Source organism: Xenopus laevis, chromosome 2L (genome assembly GCF_017654675.1).
Source record: "Xenopus laevis strain J_2021 chromosome 2L, Xenopus_laevis_v10.1, whole genome shotgun sequence".
In the NCBI taxonomy this organism is placed as follows: Eukaryota; Metazoa; Chordata; class Amphibia; order Anura; family Pipidae; genus Xenopus; species Xenopus laevis.
The window spans coordinates 189,268,506-189,289,898 of record NC_054373.1 but is presented as its reverse complement, the minus strand read 5'-3'; the positions used below and the strand labels follow the sequence as shown (position 1 = coordinate 189,289,898).

Sequence of the window (21,393 nt, the reverse complement as noted above, 5' to 3'; positions counted from 1 at the left end):
ACCAACAAAGGTGAATGAGGTAGGAGCAAGGTGCTTTGCACCCATAGATAGATCCCCAACTTTGAGTAGAGCATGAGAAGACCAGAGATCTCTTGTGCATGGTGGGTTAACTAGACTCTGATTGTTGACTGAGAATTGTGGGAGCTGTTGTTCCAATACACAAGTTTTGACATAGGTAGAAGTCAGAACAACTTGTCCATGGTCCTTTACAATGAAACCTCAAGCCTCCGCTTTTGTCTGGAATTTTAAAAGAATCCCTCAATTCTCCCCTCTATAAATCATAACCAGCAGTGCAGTGACGTGTTGTATCCGCAGGCTTGTTCTTGCTCTCAGGTCACATCAAAGCTTTTATTGTGATATTGTTGTACCACATTCTCCTGGCAAACTACACTCCCCTCCTGCTGCCTCCCAGCTCATGTCCTACATATACAAAACAAATATGTTGGGTGCAGAAATGCACCTTTTTAGTGTCGCTAGAGGAGGTCATCTAAGCAGCTTTGCAGATGATCTTCCTCAGAGTTGGTTAAAAAGGTTGTGTGACCACATAACAAACTCATTCGTTTCCGGGGGTTGTAGTTTAACACCAACTGGAGGGTTTCAGGTTGGTCCTCCTCAGAAGAAGACAACCAACAGCAAAATGCCTACATCACACAAAAGGCATTTATATCCAGGTATGTAACACACATCTCAACACATTACTACACTGTGTAAAATTACACACAATTATTATTAATAATTGTGTAAAATTCTGCTGTAAAAAGTGGTATTAGCTTCAACAAAGCGCCACATGTTATAAATAAATACAGCTTTTATTGTATCCCAGCTTTCTCCTTGTGGTGTAAAACGTATTCCACACTTATGTAAATACAGTCCTCCCCATCAATGTTAAACTTAAAAAAAAATGCATGAAAATAATGGAATGGAGAAAAATGATGTCTTCTTGGAATACCTTGGGGGCATCTGATGGATTAGGTGTTTGCTGTAAAGCCACATTATGCCCACATTATCTCCTTGATCTGCATTATACCATGTTTGCCTTATCAGACACTTGTATATTATTCACCTTGGTGATTTTCAAGGTCAGAGGTAGCCAACCGAAGGCCTCCAGCTATTACTAAGCGCCCATGGTCTTCAGCTTTATCTGATATGGAGCATAACACTTTGGTTTTGTTTTTAAACCCAGTCTTGGCTTGACAGGTGATCTGTTCTGGAAACTGTTTTTCTAACCCCAGGTCACCGATTTACTTCTTGAAGAGTCAAACGACCAATTTAGTTGGTTGTAGGGCTGAAAGGTTGGGTGAAATCATTAAAAAACATCCTTTGTAAAATTACAAAGGACATATTATATAGTGTAATAGTAGGTACCACTATTTACATTCATGCCCATGGGCAGACTTTAATGAGGGCTTGCTGGTGAGGAGGTTGGGAATTCTATCACAGCGGAGGTCAACATGAGGAGCCTTCCACCCTACATGGCATCGACCTGAAGATGTGTTGGGGACAAGCAAAGACGATAATTATGTGGAATATATGGAATGTTCTGTGGTTATGAGGCAATTCATAGGACTTACACTTTATAGTATGAACAACCTTGGCTGGAGAAAGTCTTTTTATGAGTGGTGAGACTTACTGGTTTGTGATTCTAAGTTATTACATAGAAACCAGAATCCGAAACCCTGGCATCTAAATGCTCATGAGGTCCTGTATAAGTCAATGGGGAAGGTCCCAGTGTCTGCACTGATGTCCATACTGATATTCTATGATTTGGGGGTTTCCGTGCATAAAACTCCGAACAATGCCGACCCTATTTTTTCTGGCTTTTTTTCATCATAAATAAGGTCCATTCGGGAATTCGGAGTTGCTTGAAGTTTGATATTAGAAATACTGAGATAAATTCGGACCTGGATAAATAACCCCCAAGGTGTAAAATTCGCTCATCTGGAGAGGTCACCAAAGGAGCAGATCTATGAGTTTTGGACACCAAAAGATTGGGCCAAATTAGGATGATTGGCCCCCAGACCAATGATCACATGATATAGCTTAAGGAGAGAGAGGACCACATTGACACAATGTTACAGTCCTTATCAGATGGGATTTTCTTACCTACCCAGTGGATATCTGGCTGATTTTAAGACACATATCGGTTGGGAAGCCCATCAGGAAGGCCCCATACACAAGCCAGTAAGTCGTTGACTTGGTCTGGAAAGAGCACCAGCAATTATCAGCCTGTGTTTGGCCACTTCTATTGGTTTAATAATGAAATATAATGGGAAGAGAGATCATTGCTACGGAGACTTTTGTAGTTATGAGGATATTTATAGATCATACATGGTGAAATGTGTTTGATCAGTCCTGACATTAAAGGGGCAGTTTCTAAAACAGTGCCAGTGCCTCCTGCATCATTATATGACTTATTTCCATTGGTACCTCAGTTAACACCCTTCCATTGTTTGGGGTCTGGTTACATCACATTATTCTAAACTATTAGCAACAAATCTAAGCAGTGCCATTAATGGGTTTAATGACAGGGCAAAGTGATGTGACTGAGTATGTATTATGGCAGCTTGATACATGACTTAGTCGTAACATTTTCATATTCTCCAGGCTGAGCACCATCTGGATTTACTCTGTTGACGTGAGAGCTTAGGATTTAAGCACTTTCCATAAACCCTTCTTTATACAGACTTTCTATGATTTAATTATATTTTTTGGTGAATTATTAACATGACAGTTTCTGCAGTTCTTTCAGAAAGAGCCAAGATATAGCACATTATATAACATTAGGGGAACAAAAGCCTAGGATCACAGAACTCTAGGATCTCAGACCACCCTCAACCGGATGTGATTTAATTTGGATATTAACTCGTTACTAGCTAGCTAAAGATTCACCACAACAAACAGTGGCTTGGAGAGAGAGAGATAGAACCATCAAGGTGAAAGACAAATAATGACTAACTGTAGCACGGGATCTTAAAACTGCCAACTGCCCCTGCTAAAATGCCACCTGAGGATGGGTTCCAATGGCAGAAATGGCATTTAGTGGATCTCTTTTTATAGAAAACACACTATCCTGGGGTACTGTATTGTAGAGTGCCACCAGGTTTTGTCTTCTTCTTCTCAGGTGAATCCCTTGTAATGATTAAAGCTGGGCAAGTGGACAATATGGTGCCAGAAGACAAAAGGGAATAGCTTTGTATTAACACAAGTGATAAATCAGTCCAAGAATGAGCTAAAGATTCACCACAACAAACCGTGGGCCGGAGAGAGAGAGGTGGAACCATCAAGGTGAAAGACAAATAATGACTAACTGTAGCACGGGATCTTAAAACTGCCACCTGCCCCTGCTAAAATGCCACCTGAGGCTGGGTTCCAATGGCAGAAATGGCATTTAGTGGATCTCTTTTTATAGAAAACACATTATCCTGGGATACTGTATTGTAGAGTGCCACCAGGTTTTGTCTTCTTCTCAGGTGTTTCCCTTGTAATGATTAAAGCTGGGCTGGACAATATGGTGAACTTGCCAGAAGCCCAATATGATGATTAAGCCACAGCTCGGCCGGTACAAGGGATAACAGAATAGAAGAACATGGTGGCAAGGAGCAAAGCAACAGAGGACTCCAGACTGGAGCATTTTTTAACGGAACAGCCTGGCACAAGTGATTCTGTATCATGGGGAGTAACCAACTAACTTCCATAGGGTAAATCTCTATTGAGCATTAAGTATGAATTAAATAGGAGGCTATTCTGCAGCTAAATTCCCCCTACTGAGAAGGTTGAAGAGTCACCACCATTGACATAAATATGTCACTTTCCAATACTTGTAGTGGGATATATTCATTCCCTCTCTCTCTCTCTCTCTCTCTCTCTCTCTCTTTCTCTCTCTCACTCTCTCTCTCACTCTCTCTCTCTCATACCCCAACTAATCAAGCTGTTCGGGAACAACTGGAGGGCTGCTGGTTGTATATCCCTGATGTCTAGAGTCAATCTATCTAACAACTGTTACACAATGTAATATGTTCTTTGATCCTTGTTTTGGCCCCTCGGAGGCCCCAGACCAATGCCCTCTCAGCCCTACCCTACAAAGAGCCCTGTATGTATAACGAGTAAAGGGGAAGGAACCTTTCTTATAATATATATGGCTTATTATTCCTATAATAGGAAACACAAGACATATATTGGCGGGATCAGAATCCAAACAGAAGCCTATGGATGCTAAAGGGGAGAAGAGATTCACAAAGAATCGCAAGGTCAAAAAAATGGCCGCCTCCTGGGACATCTTGATAAAGTAAAGGAGTTTAGCAAACACAGGCAGATGATCTTGATAGATAGCCGGAGAGAGACAAATGGACTGGACGTGCTCAGCAGAGCATAGGAGCCCCCCAGAATTCACCCTGGTCAGCAGAAAACGGAAAAAGCACGTTGGCAGAATTGTATTAGCGGCTCGACATTCCCAGGCCAGAGAGGTGAGGGTGTAATAAATAACCAAACAAATCAATTACTGAGTGTGAAATGAAGGGACTGATTGAGAAAGTGAAGGGCAGACCAACAGCTGCCGGGATTCTGTGCTGTCACTTCTCAAGCACAAGGACATGATGGTGCCCTCCCAGGTCAGGCTTTGTTTAAAGAGACCAGCAGGCCTGAAGTCTAAAAACAATACACGTGTTCTGTGCCTTCCCTCGTCATGTAACACAAGCAAAATGGTACCCCCATGTCTGGCCCAGCAGAAAGGTACCCCATTTGGAACAAGCAGACTGATGCCCTCATGGTACACAATGTCTTTGCCAGCAGAATATCATCCCATAAGTAAGTAAAACAAGGTAAAACAAACACATACAAGATACCCCAACTGTAGTCAGAGATACCCCCATGTACTATCAAGCAAAGAGATAACCCCAACTGTAATCAGAGATCCCTATGTACTATCATGAAAAAAGATACCCCAAATGTAATCAGAGAGCCCTATGTACTATCATGTAAAAAGATACCCCAACTGTAATCAGGGATCCCTATGTACTATCATGTAAAAGGATACCCCACTGTAATCAGAGATACCTCCATGTGCTATCAAGCAAAAAGATACCCCAACTGTAATTAGAGATCCCCATGTACTATCATGTAAAAAGATACCCCAAATGTAATCAGAGAGCCCTATGTACTATCATGTAAAAACATACCCCAACTGCAATCAGAGATCCCTATGTACTATCATGTAAAAAAAGATACCCCCAACTATAATCAGAGATACCTCCATGTACTAAACATGTAAAAAGATACACCAACTGTTATCAGAGATACCAACATGTACTATCAAGCAAAAAGATACCCCAACTGTTATCAGAGATCCCTATGTACTATCATGTAAAAAGATACCCCAACTGTAATCAGAGATCCCTATGTACTATCATGTAAAAAGATACCCCAACTGTAATCAGAGATCCCCGTGTACTATCATGTAAAAAGATACCCCAACTGTAGTCAGAGATCTCCATGTACTATCATGTAAAAAGATACCCCAACTGTAATCAGAAATACCTATGTAATATCATGTAAAAATATACCCCAAATGTAATCAGAGATCCCCATGTACTATCATGTAAAAAGATACCCCAAATGTAATCAGAGATCCCCATGTACTATCATGTAAAAAGATACCCCAAATGTATTAAAGAGATCTCTATGTACTATCATGTAAAAAGATACCCCAAATGTAATCAGAGATCTCCATGTACTATCATGTAAAAAGATACCCCAACTGTAATCAGAAATACCTATGTACTATCATGTAAAAAGATACCCCAAATGTAATCAGAGATCCCCATATATACTATCATGTAATAAGATACCCCAAATGTATTAAAGAGATCTCTATGTACTATCATGTAAAAAGATACCCCAACTGTAATCAGAGATCTCCATGTACTATCATGTAAAAAGATACCCCAACTGTAATCAGAGATCCCCATGTACTATCATGTAAAAAGATACCCCACTGTAATCAGAGATACCTCCATGTGCTATCAAGCAAAAAGATACCCCAACTGTAATTAGAGATCCCCATGTACTATCATGTAAAAAGATACCCCAAATGTATTAAAGAGATCTCTATGTACTATCATGTAAAAAGATACCCCAACTGTAATCAGTAGGGATGTAGCGAACTGCCGATTTGGTGTTCGCGAACGCCGTTCGCGAACACCGGCAAAAAATGCGAACGTTCGTGAACAGTTCGCGAACTTCGAACACCCGCTAAAATCGTTCGATACGAACGTTCGAAGGATTTTTCATTCGAATCGAACGTTCGAAGGATTTTAATCGTTCGATCGAAGGATTTTCATTCGAATCGAACGTTCGAAGGATTTTAATCGTTCGAACGAATGGAAATCGTTCGAACGAATGGAAATCGTTCGAAAGAATGGAAATCGTTCGATTTTAGCGGTCGAATGGTCGAATGGTCGAACGATTTGTATTCGAATCGAACGCGAACTCAAAATGCGAACGTTCCCAAACGTTCGCGAACATTAGGCGGACGCGAACGGTCGAAGTTCGCGCGAACAAGTTCGCCGGCGAACAGTTCGCTACATCCCTAGTAATCAGAAATACCTATGTACTATGATGTAAAAAGATACCCCAACTGTAATCAGAGATCCCTATGTACTATCATGTAAAAAGATACCCCACTGTAATCAGAGATACCTCCATGTGCTATCAAGCAAAAAGATACCCCAACTGTAATTAGAGATCCCCGTGTACTATCATGTAAAAAGATACCCCAAATGTAATCAGAGATCCCCATGTACTATCATGTAAAAAGATACCCCAAATGTATTAAAGAGATCTCTATGTACTATCATGTAAAAAGATACCCCAACTGTAATCAGAGATCTCCATGTACTATCATGTAAAAAGATACCCCAACTGTAATCAGAGATCTCCATGTACTATCATGTAAAAAGATACCCCAAATGTAATCAGAGAGCCCTATGTACTATCATGTAAAAAGATACATCACTGTAATCAGAGATACCTCCATGTGCTATCAAGCAAAAAGATACCCCAACTGTAATTAGAGATCCCCATGTACTATCATGTAAAAAGATACCCCAAATGTAATCAGAGAGCCCTATGTACTATCATGTAAAAAGATACCCCAACTGTAATCAGGGATCCCTATGTACTATCATGTAAAAAGATACCCCACTGTAATCAGAGATACCTCCATGTGCTATCAAGCAAAAAGATACCCCAACTGTAATTAGAGATCCCCATGTACTATCATGTAAAAAGATACCCCAAATGTAATCAGAGAGCCCTATGTACTATCATGTAAAAAGATACCCCAACTGTAATCAGGGATCCCTATGTACTATCATGTAAAAGGATACCCCACTGTAATCAGAGATACCTCCATGTGCTATCAAGCAAAAAGATACCCCAACTGTAATTAGAGATCCCCATGTACTATCATGTAAAAAGATACCCCAAATGTAATCAGAGAGCCCTATGTACTATCATGTAAAAAGATACCCCAACTGTAATCAGAGATCCCAATGTACTATCATGTAAAAAGATACCCCACTGTAATCAGAGATACCTCCATGTGCTATCAAGCAAAAAGATACCCCAACTGTAATTAGAGATCCCCATGTACTATCATGTAAAAAGATACCCCACTGTAATCAGAGATACCTCCATGTGCTATCAAGCAAAAAGATACCCCAACTGTAATTAGAGATCCCCGTGTACTATCATGTAAAAAGATACCCCAAATGTAATCAGAGATCCCCATGTACTATCATGTAAAAAGATACCCCAAATGTATTAAAGAGATCTCTATGTACTATCATGTAAAAAGATACCCCAACTGTAATCAGAGATCCCAATGTACTATCATGTAAAAAGATACCCCGAATGTAATCAGGGATCCCTATGTACTATCATGTAAAAAGATACCCCACTGTAATCAGAGATACCTGCATGTACTATCATGTAAAAATTCAGCCCTAATGGGTCACAGAGAAAAGCTCTCTCTCTCTCGTTCTGTCCTAGACAGACATATGGACACGTCAGTCTTCTTTAACAACCTGCCCAACATTGTCAATTAGAAAACTTTTTGCCACACTCCAATCAATCCTAAACTTTCTGTTAAGCCTGTTGCAAATAAGGACTGCCCCTGAGGTACGGAAGCCTGGTTCATACTCAGCAGACAGATATAAGAGTTGAGTCTTCCTCCTTCAATAATGAATTCCGTGCCCGGAGCTTGTATTTATTGCATGAAACATTAAAAAGCTTAGCACTTTGTTCTACGGGGGCAGAGTGCAATTGTGTGCCCAAGAGACTCCATTAATTAGAACACACAGCCTATCAGAAATTCATGTAAAACAGCTTCTGACATTGCCTCTATCCTATTTATTAACAACTGTGTTTTCATTTAGGCAAAGCCAATTACCGCGTGGCCCTGAAGATCCTCGTAATGAAGATTTAATTTGTATATATATATATACATGGGTCAGCCCATTTGGGCATTGGCTATAATTAGGAGAATAAGGGCAGACAATGTTACCGAGAGGACTCCCACCTTGTAAATTGATACAAATCTGGGGGCTGAGACACTATTATATGATGGCTCCGTGACTTTTGTTGAGGTCTAATTGTGGCACGTTCGGCCCATTCCTGGTGATTTGTGCTCTCCAAGGAATATTAGAAACGGCATCAGCGATGTGCGGGGAGTGCCCAGGGACTCAATGGAGCTTTTCAGAGTTCATTTTTATATGTGTCCTGCAAGAAACCTAATGGTGCAGAACCGCTAAGGAACAGATAAAGTCCTTGATGACTATTTAACCAGCGGCACTGGTGCGAGCCAACATATGGCACAGTCCTTACGGCTGGTTTTAGGATAAGGAAGTAATGGAATTGGTCTGGACCCCAAACTACAGTAACCATTATTTGATATTCTCAGTGGCCATGCCATTCAACATGAGGTCCCCCAGGTATTGGGGATCTACAACTACAAGTCACTGACATACAATGTATTTGGGAATGTACTGCTTAGTATATAACACAGTAAATAGTACCAAAAGCTCCAGCAGTGCTTGTCAGGTTCATTTGGCACAAGCTCCCCTTTAAGACCCAACATTTGGTCAGGGTCCCCTTTAGCTCAGAACAAGGATTCAGTCCCACGGGAATCTGTAGATCATCATAGAAGTGTTCCCCCCCCATATATTGACCTAAGTAACTTCCAAGTTGGGCTTAGAGAAGTATCTAGCAAACAGGCACTCAACCCAAATCAGTTTCTAACTGGCCTTGGTGTTATAAGGGCCACTTACCATGGCTCCAAGCCCCACTAAGGGGAACCTAGAGTTTGGGGACCACAGCTTTACTGCCACTTATAGACCACTATATCTAACAAGCCTTCGATATGGCAAGAGAGATATATGTCCCAACAGGAACCTTTCAGCATAGAGTAGATCTAGGTGTGGGACAGGAAGTAAGTACATTCCAGCAGAAGTTTTTCCTGGTGGGCGGTGCATGGAAAGCAGAGTGGCATAAAGTACCAGAATCCATCACTTCAAAATGGCACAGGCTCAGGGAGGGTTTGCATGAAGTCCGTGAGATTTGAGGATGTGTTCCTATCAATCTGTGGAACCAGATATGTCTTTGTAAAACAGTGTCAACCAGTGTAAATCACCAGCTAGGACTGGGTCCTGAACTACAAACTTAAAGACAATGTACATGTTGTTAAATTGTAATGTCCTACAGAAAAGTACATCAATCATCAGGGCAGGAAGTAAGCTACGGAAAACATTAGAACAGGAAGTGCAGGGCAGGAAGTAAGTTATGGAAAACATTCGAACAGGAAGTGCAGGGCAGGAAGTAAGTTATGGAAAACATTCGAACAGGAAGTGCAGGGCAGGAAGTAAGTTACGGAAAATATTTGAATAGGAAGTGCAGGGCAGGAAGTAAGTTACAGAAAACATTTGAACAGGGAGTGTGGGGTAGGAAGTAAGTTACAGAAAACATTCTAACAGGAAGTGCAGGGCAGGAAGTAAGTTACAGAAAACATTCTAACAGGAAGTGCAGGGCAGGAGTAAGTTACGGAAAACATTTGAACAGGAAATGCAGGGCAGGAAGTAAGTTACAGAAAACATTCAAATAGGAAGTGCAGGGCAGGAAGTAAGTTACGGAAAACATTCAAACAGAAGTATAGGGCAGGAAGTAAGTTACAGAAAACATTTGACCTGAAAATAACTAAAGAAGCAAAGTTTGGAAGCACTGCACTGAGAACACGGCCATTCCTCAGTCGTTCTCAATTTGAATCAAGGAGAACATTCCAGTAGGATGTAAATCAAACAGTAGGACAGGAAGTAACCCACTAAGAATATTCGATCAGGAAGTAAATAAACCAGCAGGGCAGGAAGTCATTTGTTGAAAATATTCGGACAGGAAGTGGTAAAAGCGGACCAACATGGTCATTCCTCAGTTATTCTCTATTTAAAGGGTTTGAAGGTGAACCACCAACATTCCAAAAGGAAAGTAAATCAAGCCAGGCAACAGGAAGTAAACCACAGAAACCATTCAAACAGGAAGTCAATAAACATGGCAGGAAGTCACTGGAGCCATTCCAACAGGAAGTAAATCAGACAACAAGGTAGGAAGCAAAGCATGGAGAACATGGCCGTTCTTCAGTTATTGTCAATTTAAGAACAGTAAGTCCAGTCTTTATTGCCCTGTTACGCCCCTTGTACTTAGTACGGTCTAACGCTAAATGTGGTAGGACGCAGGAAGTAATTACACAGCGAAAGGTTATTCATCATTTTTAAATGAGTTAATTAGTAAGCCCAGCCAGCTCTCGCCATCGCCCTAATTAATAATTGATTGTGCCATAAATTAAACAGAATTTTTCATCAAAATCTAATTAAATATCTTTCCCCCCTCTTGTTGATTAGATCAGTCCGACTCTTTGTTAAATATGTTTGCGCAGAGCTGAACAGATTCATTTCAGTTTGAATAATTCATGGAAATGAGCAATTATCAGTGGTAATGACGTTGCTTAAACTTGACCAGAGTCGTTGCTTATCTCCAGCTCCTGAGCGATAGCTACCTGGGGAAGTCTGCAAATTTCCACCCAGTTTCTGGCTCCGTACTTTTTATAACTCATCTTTCTATTCAGGCCTCTCCTATTCATATTCCAGTCCCTTATGCAAATCAAGGCATGGTTGCTAGGGGAATTTGGACCCTAGCAACCAGTCGGCTGAAATTGCAAACTAGAGAGCTGCTGAATAAAAAGCTAAATAACTCAAAACCCACAAATAATAAAAAATGAAAACCAATTGCAAATTGTCTCAGAATATCCCTCTCTACATCATACTATGGGGCAGATTTATCAAGGGTCGAATTTCGAAGTGTAAAAAACTTTGAAATTCGACCATCAAATTGCATTACTTCGATATTCGAAGTCGAAGGTTTTTTTATCGAATTTGACCATATTCTGCTGAAGTAAAATCGTTCGAGCGTACGAACGATTAGAACGTTTTAATCGATCGATCGTTTACTCCGACTTCTAAAAATTTTGCCAAATGTTGGCTTTAGGTTCTAGGAGGTCCCCATAGGCTAACATAGCAATTCGGCAGGTTTAAGGTGGCGAAGTGTCGAAGTCGAACTTTTTTAAAGAGACAGTACTTCGATTTTCCAAGTCAAACTTTTTATTTCAAATCAAAGTCTAATTTAGACCTATTTGATGGTTGAAGTACCCAAAATTGAAAAAAAATTCACTTTGACCCTTAGTAAATGTGCCTCTAAAAAAACATTTAAAGTTGATCAACCCCTTTAAAGGAACAGTAACACCAAAAAAATAAAAGTGTTTTAAAGTAATGAAAATATCATGGAATGTTGCCCTACGCTGGTAAAACGGATCTGTTTGCAGCAGGGGGTTTCAGTTGGTATCTAAAATGGTTTCTATAACTGTCACCTATTTCCCAACGAGTTACTGGGGCAGGGAATGGCCCCTCAATGGATCAAGCATTAAAAATGGCAAAGAAACACCAGCAGCCTTACCGATGAAATAAGCCAGGAGGATCACCAGAGTGACGGAGATGATGATGGCGCTCAGGGCGGCACATTTCCAGTTGCAGTATTTGTACGGCTTCTTAAGGTTAAAGGCCGGCCGGGAGAAAGTGCTGCGAGGAAGCGGCCTCGGAGGAGGGGAGTACACAGTGCTGGATGTCAGGGGGTACCCAGGAGACGTCGTGCAGAACAGAGGGGAGGTACCTCCAGGCTTAAACAGAAAATGCCTACGAGATAGAAGAACAGCCAAGTCAGTGGCCTACACATTGGGTAGTTTATGTGCAACATGGCAGCACTATATTAGCAAAGGATAATAGATCTCATACCTTTATTGTACAAATCTTTCTTATTTCCCTACAGCTGAAAGTCCTACATAAATCTCCACCAAAGGGAAGATGACATTGTGGGGCAGATGTATCAAGGGTTGAATTTTGAGTTCATGGGAGTTATTTAAAATTCCCATAAACTCGAAAATTCGACCAACTGCAATTTATTAAAAAAAAAAAAATCGCATTTTACAAACTAGGGTGAATGGGATCAACCGGCAAATTTGAATCAAATTCAAATTGAATTATTATTATTATGAGTATTTTTCTCTGAGTGTCAGGAAGGCCGAATACAACTCCAAATTGTTCGCCAGGAGAATTGTTCGCCCTATACAGTTAACTGTAATGATCCAGTCTTTTAAAGTTATCCACAGCAGCTCCCCATCTTGGATCTTGTTCAGCCATCTTTTGTGTGTCAGTGGCACTGCACATGCTCAGTGTGCTCTGGGCTGCTATTGAGAAGCTAAGGATAATAGATCACATATACCTTTATTGCAGAATTCTTATTTCCCTAAAGCTGAAAGTCCTATATAAATCTCCACCAAAGGGAAATGACTTTTTATGTTCCTTTTTTTTTAATACAGAAGACAGATCACATGAGCCAGAATCACTTTTTTTTTAAGGAGAACTAAAACCCAAAAAAGAATGTGACTAGAAACTCTGTATTTTATATACTGAACTTGCTGGACCAGCCCTTATAGAATCAGCAGCCCTATAACAGCTCCCCATCTTGGATCTTGTTCGGCCATCTTTTGTGTGTCAGTGGCACTGCACATGCTCAGTGTGCTCTGGGCTGTTGAGAAGCTAAACTTAGGGATTGTTGGAAATGATTGAAGCATTAGCAGAAAGTGAGGTTCATCGGATATAAACAGGGCTGATTATCAATTCAGATGCAGAATAGACTGGTTTCTATGCTGCCATGTAATGTGAATTTTAATTATTTTTGTGAATTATCTTCTATATATTCAGTTGTGCATCGGTCCTTAAGCCAGGGGCGTAACTATAGAGGAAGCAGACCCAGCGGCTGCAGGGGGGCCCAGGAGGTATAGGGGCCCCATGAGGCCCTAATTCATATACAATTTCAATAAATATTGGAGAAACAAGTCAACCTCTAAACATTTTGGGGGCCTGAAAAATAATTTGCTGTGGGGCCCAGTAATATCTAGTTACGCCACTGCCTTAAGCCATTGTAAGTGACTGGGAATCAGGAGAAAAGAAGATGGGGAGCTACTGGATTGGGGGCACAAATTTCCCCTACTAAAGACCTGTGGGGGTCTTGGGCTGGTACAGAAACCCAAAACATTCAGTGTAGCCTTTCTAGCCTCATTTTTTTTGTTGTTGAGCGTTAGCTCTCCTTTAAGGGCAAATCATTTGTTGTTGCCGAAATAAAGCCCAGCATTTCATTTACTGTCTCATGCATCACCGGGGGTTCCATCGACTGACAGGGACCTACGGAGTCACAAGAGACTAATGGAAACATATATCATGTTGCTTCTCCAGCTGCATTTCAAGGTCGAGTAGAAATATAACTGATAGGAGGACACTGAGGAGCTGCTGGCTAGAGGGGAGTTGCACCTTCTAACATTGGTGTAGGGAAGAGGATCAAGATAATCCCAGGGACTCTTACTGATGGAATGTGCCGTGTGCCAAAAATAGGACATTTATAGAATACGCCAGTCTGTGTTAGAGTGGACTCTTCATTTAGTTTCCCTTTAAATAAAAGTACAGCTCTGTGCAAAGAACACTGTATGCTTGTGACTGCCATACTGCTTGCCTAACGGTGATGTCACATGGGGCACATTGTCTCTTGACAATAACTCGAAAGGCAGACGGCACTTCTGAAAATAGGGTTTATTGGAATTCCTGCTGGAAAAAACTGACGCGTTTTGGGAGTTATCCCTTAGTCATAGGTTAGTAACCAATGACTAAGGGATAACTCCCGAAACGCGTCAGGTTTTTTCCAGCAGGAATTCCAATAAACCCTATTTTCAGAAGTGCCGTCTGCCTTTCGAGTTATTGTCGTGTTTACAGTGGGGACACTGTTGGACGGAGCACCTGACTTGAGGGGAGAGCGGTGAGCATGTGCGGTCCTTTTTTGCCTTTCTACACATTGTCCCTTGTCCTCACCCTTACAGTAGGCCCAGTCTTGGAAGAACAAGCCTTATGTAGTGTCAATAACCGCCAAAAGGGGTCATTTATGATGACAGACATTCCTGCGCCTTTTAATGTTCTTGATAGCGGTGTAACTATGGAGGAAGCAGATCCCGAGAGGTGGGGAAAGCCTGGGTCTGCTTCCTCTATAGCTGCCCAGACATTCAGAGATCCGCTCATTTGACAAGGTCCTTGATATGCCCACCTTCAGGTATTGAGCTGATCCAATCGTGGGTCCTAGGGCTCAACAATGACATCATAGAGGAGGAAACGGGTCACATCAATGAACCAATGCTGTCCTGAATCCCACTGGATTTTTAAGCTCAACCAATCAACATCTTGCTAACTTCTGGCCAGATATTGATGGGGGAAGCCCATTGGAGGTCCCCATACACTGGGCAATAAGCTGCCGATTTAAAGGACCAGTAACATCAAATAATTTTTTAAAAAATTGGTATCCATAGAAAAAGAAACACCAAGACAAATGAAACTTTAAAATCGCAAAGCCTTTATTAAGAAATAACTTACTGAAATTCCGCCTCTGCTCCTGTTCAGAAAAGGCGACAGGGCGACGATACATTGTGCGACGCTCTATTTCTCCTCCCTGGCTATCTCCTATAAGGAAGGCAGGGAGGAGAAATCGAGCGACGCACGATGGATCGCTTTCTGAAGAGGAGCGCAAGCGGAGTTTTGGTAAGTTATTTGTTAATAAAGACTTTGCAATTTTAAAGTTTACTTTGTCTTGGTGGGTTTTTGTATATGAATTTTTTTACATTTTTTTTTTGATGTTACTGGTCCTTTAATCTGTCAGCAACATATATCTGATCATGTATGGGGGTCCTATAGCTGAAAAGAAAACCCCCCTGTACAGCTGCTCTCTTACCTGTGCTGGGCAAGGGGGACCCCCAGGCAGCTGGGAGGCTCCGGCACAGGGAGTAGTCAGACAGGGGGAGGGGACTGGCAGGAGGGAGGTTGGGGATCACACTGCACCAGGTTCCCTTTAGATTTTTTGAAGGAGGCCCTGCGCTCTCTAGTTATACCACTGGTTCTTGCCTGGGGACATCTCAAAGGAACAGTAACAGCAATAAAAGTGTTTTAAGGTAATGAAAATATCATATATGGTTACCCTGCACTTGCTTCAGAAATACTATTATAGTTTTTATAAACAAGCTGCTGTGTAGCCATGGCATAAATTGAAAAAAGTTTATATGGCACAGCTTAAATAGTGGATAACAGATAACACCATTATGTTCTACAGAGCTTATCTGTTATCTGCTGTGTATCCTGTGCTTGAATGGCTGCCCCCATGGCTACACAGCAGCTTGTTTATATAAACTATAGTAGTACTTATGTTATCTACTGTGTATCCTGTGCTTGAATGGCTGCCCCCATCGCTACACAGCAGCTTGTTTATATAAACTATAGTAGTACTCATCTGTTATCTACTGTGTATCCTGTGCTTGAATGGCTGCCCCCATGGCTACACAGCAGCTTGTTTATATAAACTATAGTAGTACTTATCTGTTATCTGCTGTGTATCCTGTGCTTGAATGGCTGCCCCCATGGTTACACATCAGCTTGTTTATATAAACTATAGTAGTACTTATCTGTTATCTACTGTGTATCCTGTGCTTGAATGGCTGCCCCCATGGCACAGCAGCTTGTTTATATAAACTATAGTAGTACTTATCTGTTATCTACTGTGTATCCTGTGCTTGAATGGCTGCCCCCATGGCTACACAGCAGCTTGTTTATATAAACTATAGTAGTACTTATCTGTTATCTACTGTGTATCCTGTGCTTGAATGGCTGCCCCCATGGCTACACAGCAGCTTGTTTATATAAACTATAGTAGTACTTATCTGTTATCTACTGTGTATCCTGTGCTTGAATGGCTGCCCCCATGGCTACACAGCAGCTTGTTTATATAAACTATAGTAGTACTTATCTGTTATCTACTGTGTATCCTGTGCTTGAATGGCTGCCCCCATGGCTACACAGCAGCTTGTTTATATAAACTATAGTAGTGTTTCTGAAGCAAACACCCCAGTTATACCAGTGCAGAGCAACACTGCATTATATTTTTATTACTTTAAAACACTTATTTTTTGATGTTATTGTTCCTTTAAATAACCCCTTTTGCCAATGAGTGAGTGTCGTGAGAGGCAGGAGGTAAGTAGTTGGCCCAGTTGAGTCCTGTGTCACTTGCCTCCCCTCATGATTACACTGCCAGACACATTACATTGTATTAATGGGGGTGTCATTTACATAAGAAGGGTGGGCACCAATGACAAAACAATTGGCAGGGTACGTCGTGTAGGACTGAGAATCAGAGTGCAATCTAAGGGAAACAATATGGCAGCTCCCACGTATACGTATAAATCAGATCCTCCCCACAATGCAATGCTCTGGGCACATGAGAAGCCTCGATGGATATTTGTGGCTTATAAGTTGCCAGTGTCAGTGCTGGGAAGGAACAAACTCAAGGTGTCAGATAAAGGGGAGGGAGGGTGAAATCATGCAACATGGGGCACAATCAATAGGATGTATCACATACCCATCATTGTAAGCTGCGTCATGTCGGGAGGTGGGGAGAATGTCCATCTCAATGAGGTTGTCCTGCAAACTCTCTAGGAATACTTGCTTTGCAATCTTTCTACACACACATGGAGACATGAATGAAGCCAGTGAGTCATGCATCAATGGAGTGACATTATCCCAAACCTTCTGCTCTCACTGCTACCAGACCGGCGACCCCCCGCTGCTGGCTCAACTACAACTCTCACAACCCAACACCCGCCGAGAGTTTAGTTCAGCAACCGCCAGGCAGCCCTCGTCTGAGTGCCCCTCTGTATGAAATCTAAAATGACATGTGCACTAGCCATGAAGGTGAAAATACTAGCCACATGCCTTAGAGAGAGAATAGAAATCACTTGGATAGCAAACAGGGGCCGGATACATTGAGACCAATGCAGGGCTGACCTCTTGGGATTTAAAAAAAAAGGGAAAAATATATCTTTCAGCAAAGTAGCATTTACGTTCCATTTATTTCTAAAGGGGAAGTTAACCTTCAAGTTAACTTTTAGGAAGATGCTGGGTTTTTTTATTAAAGGGATACTGTCATGGGAAAAATTTTTTTTTCAAAATGCATCCGTTAATAGTGCTGATCCAGCAGAATTCTACACTGAAATCCATTTCTCAAAAGAGCAAACAGATTTTTTTATATTCAATTTTGAAATCTGACATGGGGCTAGACATATTGTCAATTTCCCAGCTGCCCCCAGTCATGTGACTTCTGCTCTGATAAACTTCAATCACTCTTCAATCACTGTTTGCTCTTTTGAGAAATGGATTTGAGTGCAGAATTCTGCTGGAGTAGCACTATTAACTGATGTGTTTCGAAAAAAAACATGTTTTCCGATGACAGGATCCCTTTAAAAATGTAGATCCTTGGAGCTAATAACCAGTCACATAGACTGCGTGCCCTTTGACTTAAATGTCCTCGCGAGCACAGACCTGAAAAAAAGGGCAGAAGGCGTAAACTACAACCGAGGTTCATTTTAAGAGAAATTTCCCCTTTAAGGACATGTAAACAACTTATTATATGGACAGATTCTCACTTCCCTAAATAAAAATGACCATGATTAGTGGCAGCTAAACTAAAAGGCGGTTATTTATTTAAGGTCAAGTTGATTTTTACCCAAAAAAATTTGAGTTCTCGAGGGTAATTTTCAGTCAAAACTCAAATTTCGGGTTTATAAAAAATTCCTTATTTTTTTTTTTTTTACTCACATTTTTCGTGATTTATTATACGTGTATATATGTGTAAATGACACCCCCAAGTTATACCCCGAACCTGAAAATGATCCCGCTAAATCCAGTTGAGGTAGAAGTACCTTCAACCATGTGAAGACGTTTGTAGCTTTCAAAACTCGATGTATTCTAGTTATCCCAGTTTTTTTTTTTGCCAAACACTCAATTAATTAGAGTGATTCCAGTTTTTATCTGCAAAAACTAAATTAATTTGAGCAATTCCACGGTTTGTTTCGGCAAAGACTTGACCAATTTGTGTATTACTGTATTAATTTGAGCAATTCCAGTTTTCTTTTTAGCCAAAAAATCTATTAATTTGATCGATCCCAGTTCTTTTGTGCCAAAAACATAATTGATTTGAGCAATTCCAGTAGTGTTTCCCGGAAACTCGATTAAATTGAGCAATTCCAGGTTTTTTTTTTGAGTTTTCAGGTTTTCACCCTGACTACACGGATTCCAGTTTTTTCATAAATTAAAAAAATTCGAGTGCAAATTCAGTTGAGGTATAAAAAAACATCTAATACTCGACCTTTGATAAATAACACCATTAGAGAAGGAATGTCCTGTACATAGAATAAGTTGTGTCCTTATACAGTTGATCCCTGTTGGTTTATAATAAAATAGTATAAAAAGCTACTTATACATAGGGTGTACTTGCCCTTGCAGCACAAACGTTGTTCAGACACAGATACAGAGCAGAACATACATTTCTCATTAGTCTCATTAGATCACACAATTCCATGGCACATTTATTAATTTGCTGCCCCCCCCCCTCCTGTATTTAATGGCAATGGAGGCTGCACATGACAAGGTATTTGAGGAATGTTTGACGGTATCAGGAGGGCAGTGCGGTTCAGGGTTTGCAATTACTCTGCTCTCCAACTGCGTTTTGTGGGTCACTGAGCTTTCACTCAGATTAGGCAGCTGGGGGGAAAAATCCATCTCCCCTCACAATTACCTGAAATTGCAGTAATTTTAACTGAGGGTCAGCGAGCGATTGTGTGTGTGTGTCTGTGTGTGTCTGTCTGTCTGTGTGTGTTTGTGTGTGTCTGTGTGTGTCTGTCTGTGTGTGTTTGTGTGTGTCTGTGTGTGTGTGTCTGTCTGTGTGTCTGTGTGTCTGTGTGTGTGTGCTGAGACGTTTTTATTGGAGATGGGGCCCAAGGCTAAATAGACTTCATTAAAAATAATTCACTAAGAGACTTCATTAAATAAAAAGTAAGACCAGCCAAAGTGTGGGACCTCACTTGTTCTTGACTTACAACTTTTACTCCATGATGATATTGTCAATTATTAAATCCATTAATATTCCAATTGCCCTATAATAACGACTCTTATCCTCACTGTTACTATAGACACCATCTCTCCCTACTATACCTGCTATCCCACAGTCACACTCCCTTCCCAGAGACTATTATCCACTGTTACTATAGACACCATCTCTCCCTACTATACCTGCTATCCCACAGTCACACTCCCTTCCCAGAGACTATTATCCACTGTTACTATAGGCACCATCTCTCCCTACTATACCTGCTATCCCACAGTCACACTCCCTTCCCAGCGACTATTATCCCACTGTTACTATAGACACATCTCTCCCTACTATACCTGCTATCCCACAGTCACACTCCCTTCCCAGAGACTATTATCCCACTGTTACTATAGACACCATCTCTCCCTACTATACCTGCTATCCCACAGTCACACTCCCTTCCCAGAGACTATTATCCACTGTTACTAAAGACACCATCTCTCCCTACTATACCTGCTATCCCACAGTCACACTCCCTTCCCAGAGACTATTATCCACTGTTACTATAGGCACCATCTCTCCCTACTATACCTGCTATCCCACAGTCACACTCCCTTCCCAGAGACTATTATCCCACTGTTACTATAGGCACCATCTCTCCCTACTATACCTGCTATCCCACAGTCACACTCCCTTCCCAGAGACTATTATCCACTGTTACTATAGACACATCTCTCCCTACTATACCTGCTATCCCACAGTCACACTCCCTTCCCAGAGACTATTATCCACTGTTACTATAGACACCATCTCTCCCTACTATACCTGCTATCCCACAGTCACACTCCCTTCCCAGAGACTATTATCCACTGTTACTATAGACACCATCTCTCCCTACTATACCTGCTATCCCACAGTCACACTCCCTTCCCAGAGACTATTATCCCCACTGTTACTATAGACACATCTCTCCCTACTATACCTGCTATCCCACAGTCACACTCCCTTCCCAGAGACTATTATCCACTGTTACTATAGACACCATCTCTCCCTACTATACCTGCTATCCCACAGTCACACTCCCTTCCCAGAGACTATTATCCACTGTTACTATAGGCACCATCTCTCCCTACTATACCTGCTATCCCACAGTCACACTCCCTTCCCAGAGACTATTATCCACTGTTACTATAGACACCATCTCTCCCTACTATACCTGCTATCCCACAGTCACACTCCCTTCCCAGAGACTATTATCCACTGTTACTATAGGCACCATCTCTCCCTACTATACCTGCTATCCTACAGTCACACTCCCTTCCCAGAGACTATTATCCCACTGTTACTATAGGCACCATCTCTCACTACTATATACCTGCTATCCCACAGTCACACTCCCTTCCCAGAGACTATTATCCACTGTTACTATAGGCACCATCTCTCCCTACTATACCTGCTATCCCACAGTCACACTCCCTTCCCAGAGACTATTATCCACTGTTACTATAGACACCATCTCTCCCTACTATACCTGCTATCCCACAGTCACACTCCCTTCCCAGAGACTATTATCCACTGTTACTATAGACACATCTCTCCCTACTATACCTGCTATCCCACAGTCACACTCCCTTCCCAGAGACTATTATCCACTGTTACTATAGACACATCTCTCCCTACTATACCTGCTATCCCACAGTCACACTCCCTTCCCAGAGACTATTATCCACTGTTACTATAGACACCATCTCTCCCTACTATACCTGCTATCCCACAGTCACAGTCCCTTCC

The 21,393-nt window shown here is 41.4% G+C and overlaps 1 protein-coding gene across 5 annotated transcripts in view; it reads right to left on the bottom strand.

Annotated features, from left to right (window-relative positions):
* Window positions 1–21,393, bottom strand: part of LOC108708803 (teneurin-4) — an 878,105-nt gene that overhangs the window by 153,756 nt on the left and 702,956 nt on the right. For 4 of the 5 annotated variants that reach the window (XM_041582864.1, XM_041582866.1, XM_041582868.1 and 1 more), the window contains 2 exons: window positions 17,095–17,193; window positions 12,052–12,287 (listed from right to left, as the gene is read on the bottom strand). In XM_041582864.1, the coding sequence (XP_041438798.1) occupies window positions 12,052–12,287; window positions 17,095–17,193 (335 nt within the window). The remainder of the gene's footprint in view (window positions 1–12,051; window positions 12,288–17,094; window positions 17,194–21,393) is intronic. The other variant, XM_041582867.1, reaches the window with a different exon arrangement.